This window comes from Triticum urartu, chromosome 6A, assembly GCF_056163025.1.
Source record: "Triticum urartu cultivar PI428250 chromosome 6A, HENAU_Tu73, whole genome shotgun sequence".
NCBI classification, from domain to species: Eukaryota; Viridiplantae; Streptophyta; class Magnoliopsida; order Poales; family Poaceae; genus Triticum; species Triticum urartu.
The window spans coordinates 6,560,198-6,579,069 of record NC_141878.1 but is presented as its reverse complement, the minus strand read 5'-3'; the positions used below and the strand labels follow the sequence as shown (position 1 = coordinate 6,579,069).

The window sequence follows — 18,872 nt, the reverse complement described above, 5'->3', positions numbered from 1 at the left end:
ATTAAAGTTGATTGAAGTCAAACTTTTTAAAGTTTGACCAAATTTATAGCAACAAATATAAATAGATATCATAATAAATTTATATGATGTGAAAGTACATTCAATAATGAATCTAACTGTATTGAATTGTTATTGTGTATGTTAATATTTTTGTCTAAAAGTTTAGTCAAAGTTTACAAAGCTTGACTTTGACCAAAGCAAATATGCGGAATAGGAACCCAAGAGAAAGGATAAGGACGAGGGGTGCAAGCGGTAACGCACGCCTGTGTCCACAAGGACACGTGTCAGGTGTACGACGTGGCTTATGCAAGGTCGGAAATCAGTCAGTTGGAGTGAAGACTTTTTTCCTTAAATCTTTTGCTAATGCTAATAATAAAGGGGCTATTGCTTCTTACCATCGTAATAGTTTACTTTAGTCCTTTTCGTTTGGTTTACACACGCTAAGCGATTTGGACCAGGTACTTGTATGTTGATGGCATTTTATGGGCTTTCATAGAGATCGCGAAAAATAATTGGGTCAAAATAATTCAACATTGTGGGACGACCTATGCACCTTTCATATTTACTCCCCTAAAAAAACCTTTCATATTTACTAATCCCAACTCACTCTAAATATACGAGTGACAGTCATCATATTTAGGGCGAGCTAATTAAGCGAATGAGCTAATAAAGGAAGGATTGTAGGCTTAAATAGAATATTTAAATGGATGTGATTAATTAAAAAAAGGATTATAGATAAATCGGTGGAATAACTAAAAGAAAGATTGTGGTGTTAATAAATTCTAGAATATTTAAATGGATGTGGTTAATTAAAAAAGGATTATAGGTAAATTGGTGAAATAACTAAAAGAAAGATTGTGGTGTTAATAAATTCTACATGAAGGATTTGAGATAAAAAGTAGGATAATTAAAATGAAGGATCCGTAGACTTCAATGTGTTGGGGCTACTAAACTAGAAAAGAAAGGATTTGATTCCCGACTAAAACGGATGAGAACGTCATGGTAATTAATGAAAGGATTATACTTGAATACCATTAAAATGATTATACTTAAATGGAATCAGTGGGAGATTATTCCCCGCAAAGAAAATATGAACACGGCTAAATTGCAACGTGTTTTTTTATGTTCATTTTATAGAAGAATGCTAGCATGTTCTTTATAGTTAATCAGGTGCTGTGGGACATTATGCTTGCACAAAATATCAATTTTTCCCGTTGCAACGCACGGGTATATGTGCTAGTGCTAATAATAAAGGGGAGCAACTAGGATAGAATCTGGACATGTAGTACAAAAATAGAAAAAATGAATATGGGCCATCAGATCAGGCATGTATGGCTCAGATTCTAGTGGAGCACCTCAGGCCACTTAATGTACATTTCACGAAACCCCCCTGATACTCGTTAGATATAAAACTTGACTTTTGCAATAACCACCTCGACTTCCTCATATCCAATCGTTTTGTCCTTGGTAATACGACTATTCTTCAAAGCTGGCAGCGTTGATGACTGCTCTTTTGCAGTACAATCTCAGGTCTTTGTAAAATTAGTTTATTTTCAGATATGCACAGTGGTGATTACCCTCTCCTCTTAGTTGGATATAAAATCTTTGCAAATATTTTCTGCATGAGATCCATGCATATTTAAGTCCTAGGTTTTCAAGAGAGTTGAACATGTTGGTTACAAAAAAACCAACATATATCAAAAATATTTGAGCGCATGAGAAAATTAAACCATCCCATATCAAGCGGAACTACATGCGTACATGTTAACCTGAATGCATGAGAAAATAAAGGACCGAAGTGCCCGCTCAACAGAGTATAGTACATGAGAACACAACACAAAAGGCATACACAGATCTTTTGTAGTACATTCCCAGGTAGACCGCGTATTAAGGACTGATGGTACATTATATCTCAACAAGCATTTGAGTATTCAAGTACATGAGAACACAACACAAGAGGCATACATAGATCTTTTTAGTACATTTCCAGGAAAACCAAGTATTAAGGATTGATGGATGACAGAAAAGATCTATGATCTTGCCTTCCTTCTGTAGTGACTTGCTAATCGACCTTCATCTAATGGAATAGATGACAACCTCCATGGACTCTATATAATTTATTTTTTTCTGAAGGCGACTCTATATAAACTTCATCAGTTCAATCCACCTAGTTAAGCACACCAAATAAATATGTGTCTGTTAGAAACATATATCAAACATCATATATTGAGAAGAGAGGAAATCATTATGCCAGCTTTGTACGCCATTTGCCACAACTGACCTAAGAAAGAGACGAACACAAACCTTCTTTTTGCTGAAAAGAGCTCAACAGCTATTGTTCGGACACTCCCGTAGGCCATGACATATGTAAAATACTACTTCCCTGCATTTCAGATTGAGATGCAACAGCAGAACAACGGAGGCCAAGGCTAGCACTAGTCGACAAGCTCCGATCTGTCCATCATACCGAGAGCAGAAATTGTGTTCTACGTCAAAATCCAAATAGATAGTGAACTCCCATAAATCAATGAAGTGCCACATATTTGCAAGTGTGTAATACATTCCAGTCTTGTTCCAGCAAGCACTTCACATTCAGATACTTTAACAGGTAGTATGTGAGATTAGTTGACAGAATTTCTGTTTATTGTTATGGAAAATCAACACTGAATAAAGGTCTCTCCCAACTAACTGAAATTGGCTCAAAAAAGTGCGAGTACATACTAAACTGAGATTTATTTTTAGCTTGATCGAAAAGTTGTAAGCATATATGCTGGCAATATAGCTATTATGTTGCATTAATGGATTTTCTGTCCTGGGCGATTTCCTTTAGCTCTCTCTATCTATGTATAACATAGTGTGACACTAGCAGGTTAGCTATTGTATTGTTCATGCATTTCTTGCTTAATATAGCATTTGCTCAAAAACCGTTTTAAGCTTCCAAGCTACTGCTACTCACTATCAAATTGTATCATCTACACTATGTGTCCATATGTTTAAAATTTTAAATGCAGCCATTCATATCATTTCCAAAGATCCAGAATTTCTAAATCTTTCTAAATCTCCTCCCAGAGGATATCTTGGTGAAAAGAAACAAAATTATACAGTGTTCAACAGCAATCCAACAGATGCTCCTAGCACAAATTTAAAGTGAAAGTACTTTTTTTCACTGGAAGATCTCAAGTAACTAATTAACTATAAATGAAAATATTATGCACATGATATGGATAGCCGATAGTCAAATCTGAACGAAGGAGTACTTTCTAAGTAAAATGCACTAGAATTAAATCTGAAATTGGTAGCAGCTTCAGCAGATACCATACCTTAAGACCCGAGATTTCTTCTCTGGCGTCGGTGGGTGGCCGAGCTAGCCGCACAGGAGTAGGGCGCAACGTGTGGAGAATGGCGGGTTGGGGTAGGAAGAAGTACGGGGCGAGGTCGACCTCTGACCGCCGGAGCAGAGTATCCTGAAGTGTTTGTTCGCACAAGGTCGCGGCTTGGAACAGGGCGAGATCCGCCGGAGCAGCGCCGACGGCGACGAGACGACCAGGAGCTGGAACAACACCTCTACTGGCCGTACTTGCCCAGGTGGGCACCGGATCTGGACCTCCGCCACGGTCGGCAAGCTGGAGGACGATGAGCGAGAGGATTGATCCAGGAGGCGGCTGGCAGTCAAGCTAGATTGGGGAATTTTGGACTGTGCTGCTGCTATCGGACGAAGGAAGAAGCAGATTCTGAAAGGAAAATGAGTACAAGTGGGGGGCTTTTGTGCAAAGAAGCTAGCACGTGTGCTGTCACTTCCATCCACTACAATCTGGACCACCCATCCTGGAACTGATGGCTCAGATAGTTTTTTTTTCTATTTTTCTACCCGTGGCTGTTTTTCTATGCTAGTCGCGCAAATAATAAAGGGACTATTGCTTCTTACAACTGTAATTTGGTCCGTTTTTCATCCGTCCGTCGTCCGCCCGTTTCGGCCATAGTATTTTCTATATATCCGATGTGGTACTATTCATATGATTTTTTTGGTCACAAGCATGCTCAACTGGCTGGGCCTCGACCTCAAGTTTCGTACGTCCGGCTCGACAACACATGCCCCGTTTCCTTTTTGAGCGAACCATCCGTTTTTTTTCTTTGTGCCAGCAGAAAACTATAGAGGCCAAATATTTCGGCCCACATATCTGGCCGGTGTAAGGTTTCTTTTTTTTAGCGAACGATCTGTGGCCCCACGATATAGGAGGCAAAATTTGTTCGGCCAGGTGAATTGAAAAACTAATAACGTGGCTAACTAACCTAGCTCATGTTTTTTTTTTGCGAAATAACCTAGCTCATGTTTTGTGTGTACAAGGAAAGCTTGATTCACATATTAAATTAGTCCCACCTCGCTTCTTTGTACTAATTCTCACCAATTCAAATATGGACGAGTTAAACAAGTCAACAAGCAGCCTCGAGACTTGATACAGAGAGATCGATGATGCCGCAAGAGAACTAGGAATGGCCCTGTGGAGGGAGAGAGATAACGTGGGAAGAAAAGGCACGCGGGCGGGAAAGAGGATAAGTGGCGACATGGGTGAGATGTCATGTTAAAATAGAGAACATGCATGCGGGGGTTGGGGGGCCTTGAGCCATGCTTGTATGGTTGGTGAATTTATTTTTTCTCTTGTTGCAACGCACGGGCCTTTTTACTAGTTATGCTAAAGTATCTTCCTCCCGAGGCCATCCACGCCCTCGTGTGTCCACTGCGCCGTTTGATCGATTCGTGGCACCCCTTCTGCCTGCCTGGTGCTCTTCTAGCCGTCCGATCTTGTTTCCTGCGCTAGGGTTGGCATATGAAGTTTGACTCGCTGAGTAAACAATGCCCGTGCGCGATGGCTGGCGCCTGGTCATAGCAAGGTTCGTGAAACAAAGGACAACCTTAAGGGCTTGCTACATGCACTATGCACCGCTTCCAAGAACATACTAGATCTCGACCACTCCATGGTTTTCCGCTCCACCAGCCGGTTCGGAACAGCAACGAGGTAGAAGCTTGATGGGCATACTCTCTCGTCCCTTTCGGAAGATGCAAAAGAATTGTAGGCCGAGGTGCCATCTACCTGCTGATTCAAGTTGGGTTGAGGCGCCTTCCCGTAATATTGTACACATTTTGAGCAATATATTCAGGTGAAGATGCTCTGCCACGCCTCAACCTTCAATCAGAATCTCAGCTCGAATCATCTACGCCGTTCAAGTTTCGGCATGACAAGCTGGCAGAAGTACACGACTCACAGCTCTAAATTTCTTTTATGCTATCAAGGTTCTTAGTTTCAAGCTCCAAGTCGTCAAATACATACAGATAACAGAGTAGTAGCAACATGAAACGGATTGCTAAAACCAAGCAATACCAACTACTTGCTGTGTCGAGGGGTTGAAAACAGCACAGCAGGTTGCCTCTAGCTCGGGCCTCGGCCGGTCGTGTGGTGGATCATCGCTGCTGCTGCTGGTTCTCCCTCCGGCGCGCGTACCGGGTCCTGTCGTTGTACCTCGGCCTGTCCGACGCTCTCTGCGGAACGGGCTCCACCCTCCTCTGCCTCTCGGGTGATCTCTGCACAATCTCCCCATTCACAAACAGCTCGGCTGCACATCATAGCCAAACGTCGGAATAAGATTGTCAGTATTCTTTCATCAAACACATATTACAAATATCACCAAACATGTAAAGCAAGACATAAGTGAATGCGCCATCTCTTAGTTGGGTCAACGTTTCGTAAACAGTAACTTGGACACTACATCAAGGCGAAGGAACAAATTAATAGTATGCTACTCCCTCCATTCACAAATATAAAATGTTTTGGTTATTTCAATATGGACTACATATTCGGACTGAAATGAATGAACACACTAAAACATGTCTATATGCATCCGATTCACACAAAAATTAGAACATCTTATATTTGTGATTGGAGGGAGTAGTATGCAAACCAAGGCATAGCTCAGGAAAACCACTTGCTTTGACCAGAAATAGCTGACTACCCCAAGTTTCATGGTAAAATTAGCAAGGCGGAGCATTTCTCTTAGATATAATCAACACTAGAGGCACTGCTCTTACCATGTTTTGTCGGCATAAATACCATTAGAGAATATGCAGGGACTTGTTAGGATCCCATTAGCACTCAAAGCAAGAATCACGCACTAAACTTCATTGCTTCAGCCACATGGACTGTATAGCAAATTTCGGTAGTTGAAGATAGTTATAAATACCCAACTACACAGAAATGCTCATAGCACTTGATACCGTGCACTGTTACTGTTATATATATACAAACAATGCTCATAGCACTTGATTGTGTGCGTTAGGTGTCAGTGCCCACCCTGGATAGATTAGAGCAGCAATGGTTGTAAGTTGTAACTAAAGAGGGAATATGTTTCGTGATAATTTATTGTACCTCTCACCTCTACAAATATTTTCCAATACTTGGGGCATAAATAACTTTCAGAGAATATGCAGGTATTTGTTACATATTTACATGCCCATAGCAAGAATCGCACACTAGACTTCATTGCTTCAACCACATGGACAACAGAGCAAACGTTGGAAGTTGACAATATACTCGTAAATACACAATTATACACTTTGCTCCTACAACTTTATATGGTGCATTAATGTTTAATGATGTATTATACATACTGCCTACAGCACTTGATAGTGTGTGTTAGGCTTCATTGCTCAGCAGAGACAGGTTAGAGCACCAAGGATTGCAATTACAGAGGGAGTGCGTTCCATGATTAGTTTTTCTACAAACATACACAACCATCTAAAAGTTTATCAGCAACCGAATCAAATATATTACTCATAAGGCTGCATCAGACCACCTAGATGGAATCATTTAAATGATACTGGGCAATAGGTGTCTTGCTGGTTGGCACAAAACAATCAGTCTGCAGAAATCTAAAATGGTTGTCGATTTGAGCAGTCCTAATCCCACAAAGAACCAAATAGTCTAGCTCCCTTCCATGGATGGCATACCAAACAAAACAAACCAGAAGATGGTTGCAGGATAAGTATAGTATGTCGAGAATTACCTCCATAGTCCTTGTGTTCAGGGTCCACATAGGAATCGGGGAGTACAAACAGAACACCAGGAATCCCTGCAGTACACCATACATAATTAAAAAATACACAGAAGGAGAAACAGCTCATGACTGGTTTTCAATGTAGTTAATAAGCACAAAAAACCTTCAAGCTTGTTGGATGTCTCCTCATCAATCTCACACCCGAACCCGAAGTAGCGCTCGCACGAGACGTTGTAAATCTTCCTCTTGGCCTCCTCCTCGCTGGGACAACATTCAGAGACAGAGCAACATCATATCATCAGGCTTACATGAACAATACTACTTGACAGAAGGTAACACTGAGCTGGTCTTCCAACCCAAGCAAGACTCAAATTTGTAGTCCTTGTCACTCATTTTCCGAGCAATGAGCGAGACTGAGTGAGCCGATCTCGCGACGGGATAGAGGCTGGACGGATGGGTACCTTCCGAGGACCTTGGCGAGGGTCTGGACGTAGCAGTCGATCATCTGGTGCTTGGAGGCGCCCTCGCCGCCGGGCTTGTCCATGACGATCAGCCAGTGCTCGTAGTCGCACCCGGGGAACAGCGGCGCCATCTCCGTGGGCGCGCGGTCCCCTCCGCCCCCGCCCCCGCCCCGCGCGGGGGAGTACCCGTCGCCCCCCGGCCGCCGCGCCATTCCCCTGGCGCCCCCGGCGCCGCGGAGGAGGAAGGAGGACGAGGAGGCGACGGCCGCCGGGCGCAGCATCTCCCTCGCCGCCGCCGCCGGGGCGCGCGGGATGGACGGGGCGGAGGCGATGCGGCGGGAGATGAGGAGGCGTATGGCGGTGGACGGCGAGGAGGTGGTGGGGGAGAGCAGCCTGCGGGCCATGGAAGCGGCGGCGGCGGCCATGGAGAGGGAGGGAGATGGGGAATGGGGAATTCGGGATGGAGCCGGGACGGAGACCTACGGGGGGTTTAGGGGACATGGGTTTAAGCTTAAATGGGCCTCTTGCTGTGGATCACATGGGCTTTTATCCGCGCGGCTGAAGCCCGCGGCAGTTTGTGTGGATTTAGGAATTCGGTTTTCTCCCCTAGTAGCTTGAGAGCCATATCTCGCGAAATCACTACTCAAGGGTACCCTTTGCAAAGGTTATTCGCACCTTCTCATAGGCTGACAAGTGGCAGCCTTTTTCTCCAAGTTTCGCTTTAGAAAACATTTTATCTCTTGAATGGTGCGTCTGGATCCTGAACCGTTTTCATCGTTGAATTATCAGGGCCTATTCTGGAGTCACCCGGCTCCACACTTTCACAGATCTCATGTGCGGAGCCGAGCCGAACGCTCTAGCTCCCGGAAGCTAACTTAGAGAAGTTGTGGTCCATCATAGTGTAATGAGCATGGAGTTACAGAAGCCGCGAAATCATAGCTTCGGGAATTACCTGGTATGCCACCGCCAAGTGAAGAAAACGTTTCCCTTAATCTCTCTCCTCCCTTCTTTCTTTTTCCGAAAACTGGCGTGTGGGTCCTTCCTCGTAGAGAGATATAGCTCTCCTTTTTTGGGGCTACATGCTTGCCTTAAAATTGGGCTACTAGTCCATCGAACGTTCTCCATCCAGCCCAACGCTACCAGCCCAAGCTGGGCAATGGAGAAGTTTTTTCGCTCCCGAACGGACGTGAACCATTGTGTGGAGTGAGAAGCTAGGTCGGGAAGCTGAATTTGTGGAGTTGGGAGAGCTGGGAGGACTTCAGAACAGGCTCTTAGCGTCGAGATTTTTAAAACTAGATCGCATGTTAATAGGTTTTGATGAACTTTCTTTTTATGAAAAAATCATTAGAAAAAACCACGGCTGGAAGCATGTTTCTTTATTCACTTTTTTCCCTTTCCGAGAGGCACAATTGTGCTTCTCGCGGAAGAAATTTTGTGCTTCAACGAGAATCAAATATGTGTCTCTACTAGAAAGAAAAAAAGTTTTTTTCCCTTTTTTGAAAGCCACAAATGTGTCTCCCGCGGAAGTAAACCTATGCCTCCACAAGAACACTTGCCACTCTCGTGGAAGCAAAAAAAAATGCATTTTTTTTCTCAGGTAAGCAAATTAGTGCCCCGATGAGAAGTAGATCTGTATTCTTATGGAAGCAAAAACACAATGCATTTTTTTCCTTTTCTGAGAGGTATAGTTGTGCCTCTTGCAGAAAACAAATATGTGCATCCATAAGAAGCAAACGTGTGCCCCTCATGGAAGGGGAAAAATACTTTTTTCCTTTCCAAGAGGTATAGTTGTGCCTCCCGCAAAAGCAAATTTGTGCCAACACAAGAAAATAAAATTGTGCCTCTCATGAAAAAAATATTATGCAAAATCTAACAAAACCGAAAAATCCATACCCCCCACCTCCCTAAAAAAACAATCTAAACAACGACAACGCATATAGGAAAATATAAAAACATAAAATTCTAAGGGAGCGCCCAGCACGCGACACATGGTAGCGGTTGAGAGTGTTGTCGGTGGTAGTTCTTAGTGCACCATAACTCACCCTTGAGGGGCTCCTGCAAAGGTACCCCTAACTTACTCTTTATATCTCGATCAATATGAGATGGTAGTTCGTCTCGCTAAAGGATTTTTCCTCTTTTGTTGTTTTCTAGGCCGACCCATTTAGATGATTTTTGTTGTTTGCCTCGCTTCTCGTTCGCTCGATCGATGTCATCTGTGTGGGTTTGGTTTAGTTTTCTTACATTTTTTTCATTCTTTATTTGATTTTTTTCTTACCGATTTCCTTGTTTCTTCATTGGTTTTCTGTTTTCAGCCACTTCTTGTTTCTTTCTTAGTTTTCGTCAGTTTTCTCTCTCTTTTCTTTCTTTATTTCTCTTTTTTGTCGGTTTTAACTTTTTTTTGCTTTTCTTTTTTGCTTCCTTTGATTTTTTTGTGTGTTCCCTTTTAGGTTTTTGTAGGTTTTCTTTGTTAATTTTTCTTATACGCGAGGAACAACTTTTATATACACGTTAAACATCTTTAAAACACGTGATTAATATTTTTGACAACTTATATTTTTTTAGTGTCTACTTTTTTCATGCGCATTATACATTTTTTATTTATACTAGGAGCATATTCATTTACATGATTAATATTTTAAAAATACATGCTTAATATTATTAGAACATATATTTATATAGGGAGAATATCATATGAAAACCAATATTCAATAAAAACTTTGTGGAAACCATATTTTAAATTTTCGAAAAAAACCTGAAAAAAATACAGGAAATTTTATTGCCACACAAAATTTCAAGTTGAAACACGTTACGAGATGGGAGTTATGAAAAAGACAAATTCAGCCCTGAATAGTGATATTACTATTCAGCACTATTCAACGCTGATTTTGTCTTTTTCATAGCTCACATCTCATAATGTGTTTCAATTTGAAATTTTGCGTGACAATAAAACATCATCCTCTTAACATCCCGTATTTTTTTAGATTTTTTTGAAACTCCAAAACATCTTCTTCTCATGGTTTTGACCGGTTTCCACCGAATTTTGGTTTGCGTATGATATTCTCCCATTTATATGGAATACCTACTTTTCTCAGAAACATTGTACATTTTCCGGAACATTTATATATTCACTTGTAGCATATTCCAAATTGATGATTAACAGTTTTTTAAACATATAGGTTTTGATGTCTACTTTTTATGGTCACTATCTATATTTTTTTGTATACATTAGAAACATTTTTATATACAAGTTTAAAATTTTCTAAATTCATGATATTTTTAAATACATCATTTTTATATCTAATTTTTTCCATACACATTCTAATTTTTTTGCATACACCAGAAATATTTTTGTTGGAAATATGCCCTAGAGGCAATAATAAATTGGTTATTATTATATTTCCTTGTTCATGATAATCGTTTATTATCCATGCTATAATTGTATTGATAGGAAACTCAAATACATGTGTGGATACATAGACAACACCATGTCCCTAGTGAGCCTCTAGTTGACTAGCTCGTTGATCAATAGATGGTTATGGTTTCCTAACCATGGACATTGGATGTCGTTGATAACGGGATCACATCATTAGGAGAATGATGTGATGGACAAGACCTAATCCTAAGCCTAGCACAAAGGTCGTATAGTTCGTATGCTAAAGCTTTTCTAATGTCAAGTATCATTTCCTTAGACCATGAGATTGTGCAACTCCCGGATACCGTAGGAGTGCTTTGGGTGTATCAAATGTCACAACGTAACTGGGTGACTATAAAGGTGCATTACAGGTATCTCTGAAAGTGTCTGTTGGGTTGGCACGAATCGAGACTGGGATTTGTCACTCCGTGTAAGCGGAGAGGTATCTCTGGGCCCACTCGGTAGGACATCATCATATGCGCAATGTGACCAAGGAGTTGATCACGGGATGATGTGTTACAGAACGAGTAAAGAGACTTGCCGGTAACGAGATTGAACTAGGTATCGGTATACCGACGATCGAATCTCGGGCAAGTAACATACCGCTAGACAAAGGGAATTGTATACGGGATTGATTAAGTCCTTGACATCGTGGTTCATCCGATGAGATCATCGTGGAACATGTGGGAGCCAACATGGGTATCCAGATCCCGCTGTTGGTTATTGACCGGAGAACGTCTCGGTCATGTCTGCATGCTTCCCGAACCCGTAGGGTCTACACACTTAAGGTTCGGTGACGCTAGGGTTATAGAGATATTAGTATGCGGTAATCCGAAAGTTGTTCGGAGTCCCGGATGAGATCCCGGACGTCACGAGGAGTTCCGGAATGGTCCGGAGGTAAAGAATTATATATAGGAAGTGCTATTTCGGCCATCGGGACAAGTTTCGGGGTCATCGGTATTGTACCGGGACCACCGGAAGGGTCCCGGGGGTCCACCGGGTGGGGCCACCTGCCCCGGGGGGGCCACATGGGCTGTAGGGGGTGTGCCTTGGCCTATATGGGCCAAGGGCACCAGCCCCAAGAGGCCCATGCGCCAAGAGATGGGAAAAGGGGAGAGTCCTATAAGGGGAAGGCACCTCCGAGGTGCCTTGGGGAGGATGGACTCCTCCCCACCCTTGGCCGCACCCTTCCTTGGAGGAAGGGGCAAGGGCTGCGCCTCCCCCTCTCCCTTGGCCCTATATATAGTGGGGAAAAGGAGGAGCAAACCAATCTAAGGCCTGGCGCCTCCCTCTCCCTCCCGTGACACATCTACCTCCTCCCGCAGCGCTTAGCGAAGCCCTGTTGGAATCCCGCTACTTCCACCACGCCGTCGTGCTGCTGGATCTCCATCAACCTCTCCCTCCTCCTTGCTGGATCAAGGCATGGGAGACGTCTCCGTTCCGTACGTGTGTTGAACGCGGAGGTGCCGTCCGTTCGGCGCTAGGATCATCGGTGATTTGAATCACGACGAGTACGACTCCATCAACCCCGTTCACTTGAACGCTTCCGCTCAGCGATCTACAAGGGTATGTAGATGCACTCTCCTTCCCCTCGTTGCTAGTCTCTCCATAGATAGATCTTGGTGACACGTAGGAAAATTTTGAATTTCTGCTACGTTCCCCAACAGTGGCATCATGAGCTAGGTCTATTGCGTAGATTCTATGCACGAGTAGAACACAAAGTAGTTGTGGGCGTTGATTTTGTTCAATATGCTTGCCGTTACTAGTCTTATCTTGATTCGGCGGCATCGTGGGATGAAGCGGCCCGGACCGACCTTACACGTACTCTTACGTGAGACCGGTTCCACCGACAAACATGCACTAGTTGCATAAGGTGGCTAGCGGGTGTCTGTCTCTCCTACTTTAGTCGGATCGGATTCGATGAAAAGGGTCCTTATGAAGGGTAAATAGCAATTGGCATATCACGTTGTGGTTTTGCGTAGGTAAGAAACGTTCTTGCTAGAAACCCATAGCAGCCACGTAAAACATGCAAACAACAATTAGAGGACGTCTAACTTGTTTTTGCAGGGTATGCTATGTGATGTGATATGGCCAAAAGGATGTGATGAATGATATATGTAATGTATGAGATTGATCATGTTCTTGTAATAGATGATCATGGAGCCCCAAGATGGAGATCAAAGGAGCTACATGATATTGGCCATATCATGTCACTATTTGATTGCATATGATGTTTATCATGTTATGCATCTTGTTTACTTAGTACGACGGTAGTAAATAAGATGATCCCTCATTAAAATTTCAAGAAGTGTTCTCCCCTAACTGTGCACCGTTGCTACAGTTCGTCGCTTCGAAGCATCACATGTTAATCGGGTGTGATAGATCCTTTCGTTCACATACAACGGGTGTAAGAAGTTTTACACATGCAAAAACACTTAGGGTTAACTTGACGAGCCTAGCATGTGAAGACATGGCCTCAGAACACAGAGACCGAAAGGTCGAGCATGAATCGTATGGTAGATACGATCAACATGAAGATGTTCACCGACGTTGACTAGTCCGTCTCACGTGTTAATCGGACATGGCCTAGTCGACTCGGATCGTGTAATCACTTAGATGACTAGAGGGATGTCTATCTGAGTGGGAGTTCATAAGATGAACTTAATTATCCTGAACATAGTCAAAAGGATTTTGCAAATTATGTCGCATCTCACGCTTTAGTTCTACTGTTTAGATATGTTCCTAGAGAAAAAAAAATTAGTTGAAAGTTGATAGTAGCAATTATGCGGACTAGGTCCGTAAACTGAGGATTGTCCTCATTGCTTCTTAGAAGGCTTATGTCCTTAATGCACCACTCAGTGTGCTGAACCTCGAACGTGGTCGGTGGATGTTGCGAACATCTGACATACACGTTTTGATAACTACATGATAGTTCAGTTAAACGGTTTAGAGTTGAGGCACCAAAGACGTTTTTTGAAACGTCGCGAAACATGTGAGATGTTTCGAGGGCTGAAATTAGGATTTCAAGCTCGTGCCCACGTCAAAAGGTATAAGACCTCCGACGATTTTCTTAGCCTGCAAACTAAGGGAGAAAAGCTCAATTGTTGAACTTGTGCTCAGATTGTCTGAGTACAACAATCGCTTGAATCGAGTGGGAGTTGATCTTCCAGATGAAATAGTGATGGTTCTCCGAAGTCATTACCACCAAGCTGCTAGAGCTTCGTAATGAACTATAATATATCAGGGACATATATGATGATCCTTGAGATATTCGCAATGTTTGACACCGCGAAAGTAGAAATCAAGAAGGAGCATCAATTGTTGATGGTTGGTGAAACCACTAGTTTCAAGAAGGGCAAGGGCACGAAGGGATACTTCATAAAACGGCAATTCAGCTGCTGCTCTAGTGAAGAAACCCAAAGTTGAACCCAAACCCGAGACTGAGTGCTTCTGTAATAAGGGGAACAGCCACTGGAGCAGAATTACCCTAGATACTTGGTAGATTAGAAGGCTGGCAAGGTCGATAGAAGTATATTGGATATACATTATGTTAATGTGTACTTTACTAGTACTCCTAGTAGCACCAGGGTATTAGATACCGGTTCGGTTGCTAAGTGTTAGTAACTCGAAATAAAAGCTACGGAATAAACGGAGACTAGCTAAAGGTGAGCTGACGATATGTGTTGGAAGTGTTTCCAGGGTTGATATGATCAAGCATCGCACGCTCCCTCTACCATCGAGATTGGTATTAAAACCTAAATAATTGTTATTTGGTGTTTGCGTTGAGCATGGACATGATTGGATTATGTCTATCGCAATACGGTTATTCATTTAAAGAGAATAATGGTTACTCTGTTTATTTGAATAATACCTTCAATGGTCTTACACCTAAAATGAATGGTTCATTGAATCTCGATCGTAGTGATACACATGTTCATGCCAAAAGATATAGGATAGTAATGATAGTACCACCTACTTGTGGCACTGCCACGTAAGTCATATCGGTATAAAACGCATGAAGAAGCTCCATGTTGATGGATCTTTGGGCTCACTCATTTTTGAAAGGTTTGAGACATGCGAACCATGTCTATTGGTGTATATGCATGAAGAAACTCCATGCAAATGGACCGTTTTGTACTCGCTTGATTTTGAATCACTTGAGACATGCAAATCATACCACATGGGCAAGATGACTGAAAGCCTCGTTTTCAGTAAAATGGAACAAGAAAGCAACTTGTTGGAAGTAATACATTTTTGATGTGTGCAGTCCAATGAGTGCTGAGGCATGTAGTGGATATCGTTATGTTCTTACTTCACAGATGATTTGAGTAGATGTTGAGTATATTTACTTGATGAATCACGAGTCTGAATTATTGAAAGGTTCAAGTAATTTCAGGGTGAAGTTGAAAGATCGTCGTGACAAGAGGATAAAAAATCTATGATATGATCATAGAGATGAATATCTGAATTACGAGTCTGGCACAGAATTAAGACATTGTGGAAATTGTTTCACAACTAATACAGCCTGGAACACCATAGTGTGATGGTGTGTCCGAACATCATAACTGCACCCTATTGGATATGATGCATACCATGATGTCTCTTATCGAATTACCACGATAGTTTATGGGTTAGGCATTAGAGACAACCACATTCACTTTAAATAGGGCACCACGTAATTCCGATGAGATGACACCGTATGAACTATGGTTTAGAGAAACCTAAGCTGTCATTTCTTAAAAGTTTGGGGCTGCGACGCTTATGTGAAAAAGTTTCAGGTTGATAAGCTCGAACCCAAAGCGGATAAATGCATCTTCATAGGACACCCAAAACAGTTGGGTATACCTCCTGTCTCAGATCCGAAAGCAATAAGGGATTGTTTCTGGAATCGGGTCCTTTCTCGAGGAAAAGTTTTTCTCGAAAGAATTGAGTGGGAGGATGGTGGAGACTTGATGAGGTTATTGAACCGTCTCTTCAACTAGTGTGTGGCAGGGCACAGAAAGTTGTTCCTGTGGCACCTACACCAATTGAAGTGGAAGCTTATGATAGTGATCATGAAACTTCAGATCAAGTCACTGCCAAACCTCGTAGGATGACAAGGATGCGTACTACTTCAGAGTGGTACGTAATCCTGTCGTGGAAGTCATGTTGCTAGACAACAATGAACCTACGAGCTATGGAGAAGCGATGGTGGGCCCGGATACCGATAAATGGCTCGAGGCCATATAATCCGAGAGAGGATCCATACATGAAAACAAAGTGTAGACTTTGGAAGAACTACTTGATGGTCGTAAGGCTGTTGAGTACAGATGGATTTTAAAAGGAAGACGGACAATGATGGTAAATGTCACCATTAAGAAAGCTCGACTTGTCGTTAAGATGTTTTCCGACAAGTTCAAAGAGTTGACTACGATGAGACTTTCTCACTCGTAGCGATGCTAAGAGTCTGTTGGAATTATATTAGCGATTACTGCATTATTTATGAAATCTTGCAGATAGGATGTCAAAACATTGTTTCCTCGACGATTTTCTTGAGGAAAGGTTGTATGTGATACAACCGGAAGGTTTTGTCAATCCAGAAAAGATGCTAATAAGTATGCAAAGCTCCAGCAATCCTTCTAAGGACTGGAGTAAGCATCTCGGAGTTGGAATGTACGCTTTGATGAGATGATCAAAGGTTTTGGGTTTATATAAAGTTTATGAGAAACTTGTATTTCCAAAGAAGTGAGTGGGAGCACTATAGAATTTCTGATGAGTATATGTTGTTGACATATTGATGATCAGAAATGACGTAGAATTTCTGGAAAGCATATAGGGTTATTTGGAAAGTGTTTTTCAATGGAAAGCCTGGATTAAGCTACTTGAACATTGAGCATCAAGATCTATAAGGATAGATCAAAACGCTTAATGGTACTTTCAAATGAGCACATACCTTGACATGATCTTGAAGTTGTTCAAGATGGATCAGTCAAAGAAGGAGTTTTTGCCTGAGTTGTAAGGTATGAAGTTAAGACTTAAAGCTCGACCACGGCAGAATAGAGAGAAAGGACGAAGGTCGTCCCCTATGCTTAAGACATAGGCTCTACAGTATGCTATGCTGTGTGCCGCACCTGAAGTATGCCTTGCCATGAGTCAGTCAAGGGGTACAAGAGTGATCAAAGAACGGATCACAGGACAGTGGTGAAAGTTATCCTTAGTAACTAGTGGACTAAGGAATTTTCTCGATTATGGAGGTGGTCGTAAAGGGTTACGCCGATGCAAACTTTGACACTAGTCCAGATTATTCTGAGTAGTAAACTGGATTCATATAGTAGAACAGTTATTTGGAATAGCTCCAAATAGAACATGGTAGCTGCATCTAGGAGATGACATAGAGATTTGTGAAGCACACACGGATCTGAAAGGTTCAGACCCGTTGACTAAAACCTCTCTCACAAGCAACATGATCAAACCAAGAACTCTTTGGGTGTTAGTCACATGGCGATGTAACCTGTGAGTGTTAATCACATGACGATGTGAACTAGATTATTGACTCTAGTGCAAGTGGGAGACTGTTGGAAATATGCCCTAGAGGCAATAATAAATTGGTTATTATTATATTTCCTTGTTCATGATAATCGTTTATTATCCATGCTATAATTGTATTGATAGGAAACTCAAATACATGTGTGGATACATAGACAACACCATGTCCCTAGTGAGCCTCTAGTTGACTAGCTCGTTGATCAATAGATGGTTATGGTTTCCTAACCATGGACATTGGATGTCGTTGATAACGGGATCACATCATTAGGAGAATGATGTGATGGACAAGACCTAATCCTAAGCCTAGCACAAAGATCGTATAGTTCGTATGCTAAAGCTTTTCTAATGTCAAGTATCATTTCCTTAGACCATGAGATTGTGCAACTCCCGGATACCGTAGGAGTGCTTTGGGTGTATCAAACGTCACAACGTAACTGGGTGACTATAAAGGTGCATTACAGGTATCTCTGAAAGTGTCTGTTGGGTTGGCACGAATCGAGACTGGGATTTGTCACTCCGTGTAAGCGGAGAGCTATCTCTGGGCCCACTCGGTAGGATATCATCATATGCGCAATGTGACCAAGGAGTTGATCACGGGATGATGTGTTACGGAACGAGTAAAGAGACTTGCCGGTAACGAGATTGAACTAGGTATCGGTATACCGACGATCGAATCTCGGGCAAGTAACATACCGCTAGACAAAGGGAATTGTATACGGGATTGATTAAGTCCTTGACATCGTGGTTCATCCGATGAGATCATCGTGGAACATGTGGGAGCCAACATGGGTATCCAGATCCCGCTGTTGGTTATTGACCGGAGAACGTCTCGGTCATGTCTGCATGCTTCCCGAACCCGTAGGGTCTACACACTTAAGGTTCGGTGACGCTAGGGTTATAGAGATATTAGTATGCGGTAATCCGAAAGTTGTTCGGAGTCCCGGATGAGATCCCGGACGTCACGAGGAGTTCCGGAATGGTCCGGAGGTAAAGAATTATATATAGGAAGTGCTATTTCGGCCATCGGGACAAGTTTCGGGGTCATCGGTATTGTATCGGGACCACCGGAAGGGTCCCGGGGGTCCACCGGGTGGGGCCACCTGCCCCGGGGGGGCCACATGGGCTGTAGGGGGTGTGCCTTGGCCTATATGGGCCAAGGGCACCAGCCCCAAGAGGCCCATGCGCCAAGAGATGGGAAAAGGGGAGAGTCCTATAAGGGGAAGGCACCTCCGAGGTGCCTTGGGGAGGATGGACTCCTCCCCACCCTTGGCCGCACCCTTCCTTGGAGGAAGGGGCAAGGGCTGCGCCTCCCCCTCTCCCTTGGCCCTATATATAGTGGGGAAAAGGAGGAGCAAACCAATCTAAGGCCTGGCGCCTCCCTCTCCCTCCCGTGACACATCTACCTCCTCCCGCAGCGCTTAGCGAAG

The 18,872-nt window shown here is 42.8% G+C and overlaps 1 protein-coding gene and 1 long non-coding RNA gene across 3 annotated transcripts; both read right to left on the bottom strand.

Annotated features, from left to right (window-relative positions):
• Positions 1 to 1,846: 1,846 nt before the first annotated feature.
• Positions 1,847 to 3,743, bottom strand: LOC125516274 (uncharacterized). 2 transcript variants are annotated; one of them, XR_007287330.2, is made up of 3 exons: positions 3,321 to 3,743; positions 2,282 to 2,454; positions 1,847 to 2,167 (listed from the first exon to the last, which is right to left on the bottom strand). It is a non-coding gene; the product is annotated as an uncharacterized LOC125516274 (long non-coding RNA). The 2 variants fall into 2 exon arrangements; XR_007287329.2 differs by having other exon boundaries at positions 1,877 to 2,167; positions 2,305 to 2,454.
• Positions 3,744 to 5,258: 1,515 nt separating this feature from the next.
• On the bottom strand, positions 5,259 to 7,995 carry LOC125513409 (multiple organellar RNA editing factor 2, chloroplastic). The gene is made up of 4 exons (XM_048678527.2): positions 7,509 to 7,995; positions 7,211 to 7,308; positions 7,057 to 7,122; positions 5,259 to 5,610 (listed from the first exon to the last, which is right to left on the bottom strand). The coding sequence occupies exons 1-4, from the start codon at positions 7,931 to 7,933 to the stop codon at positions 5,459 to 5,461; spliced, it is 741 nt and encodes a 246-aa protein (XP_048534484.1). The 5' UTR covers positions 7,934 to 7,995; the 3' UTR covers positions 5,259 to 5,458.
• Positions 7,996 to 18,872: the final 10,877 nt, after the last annotated feature.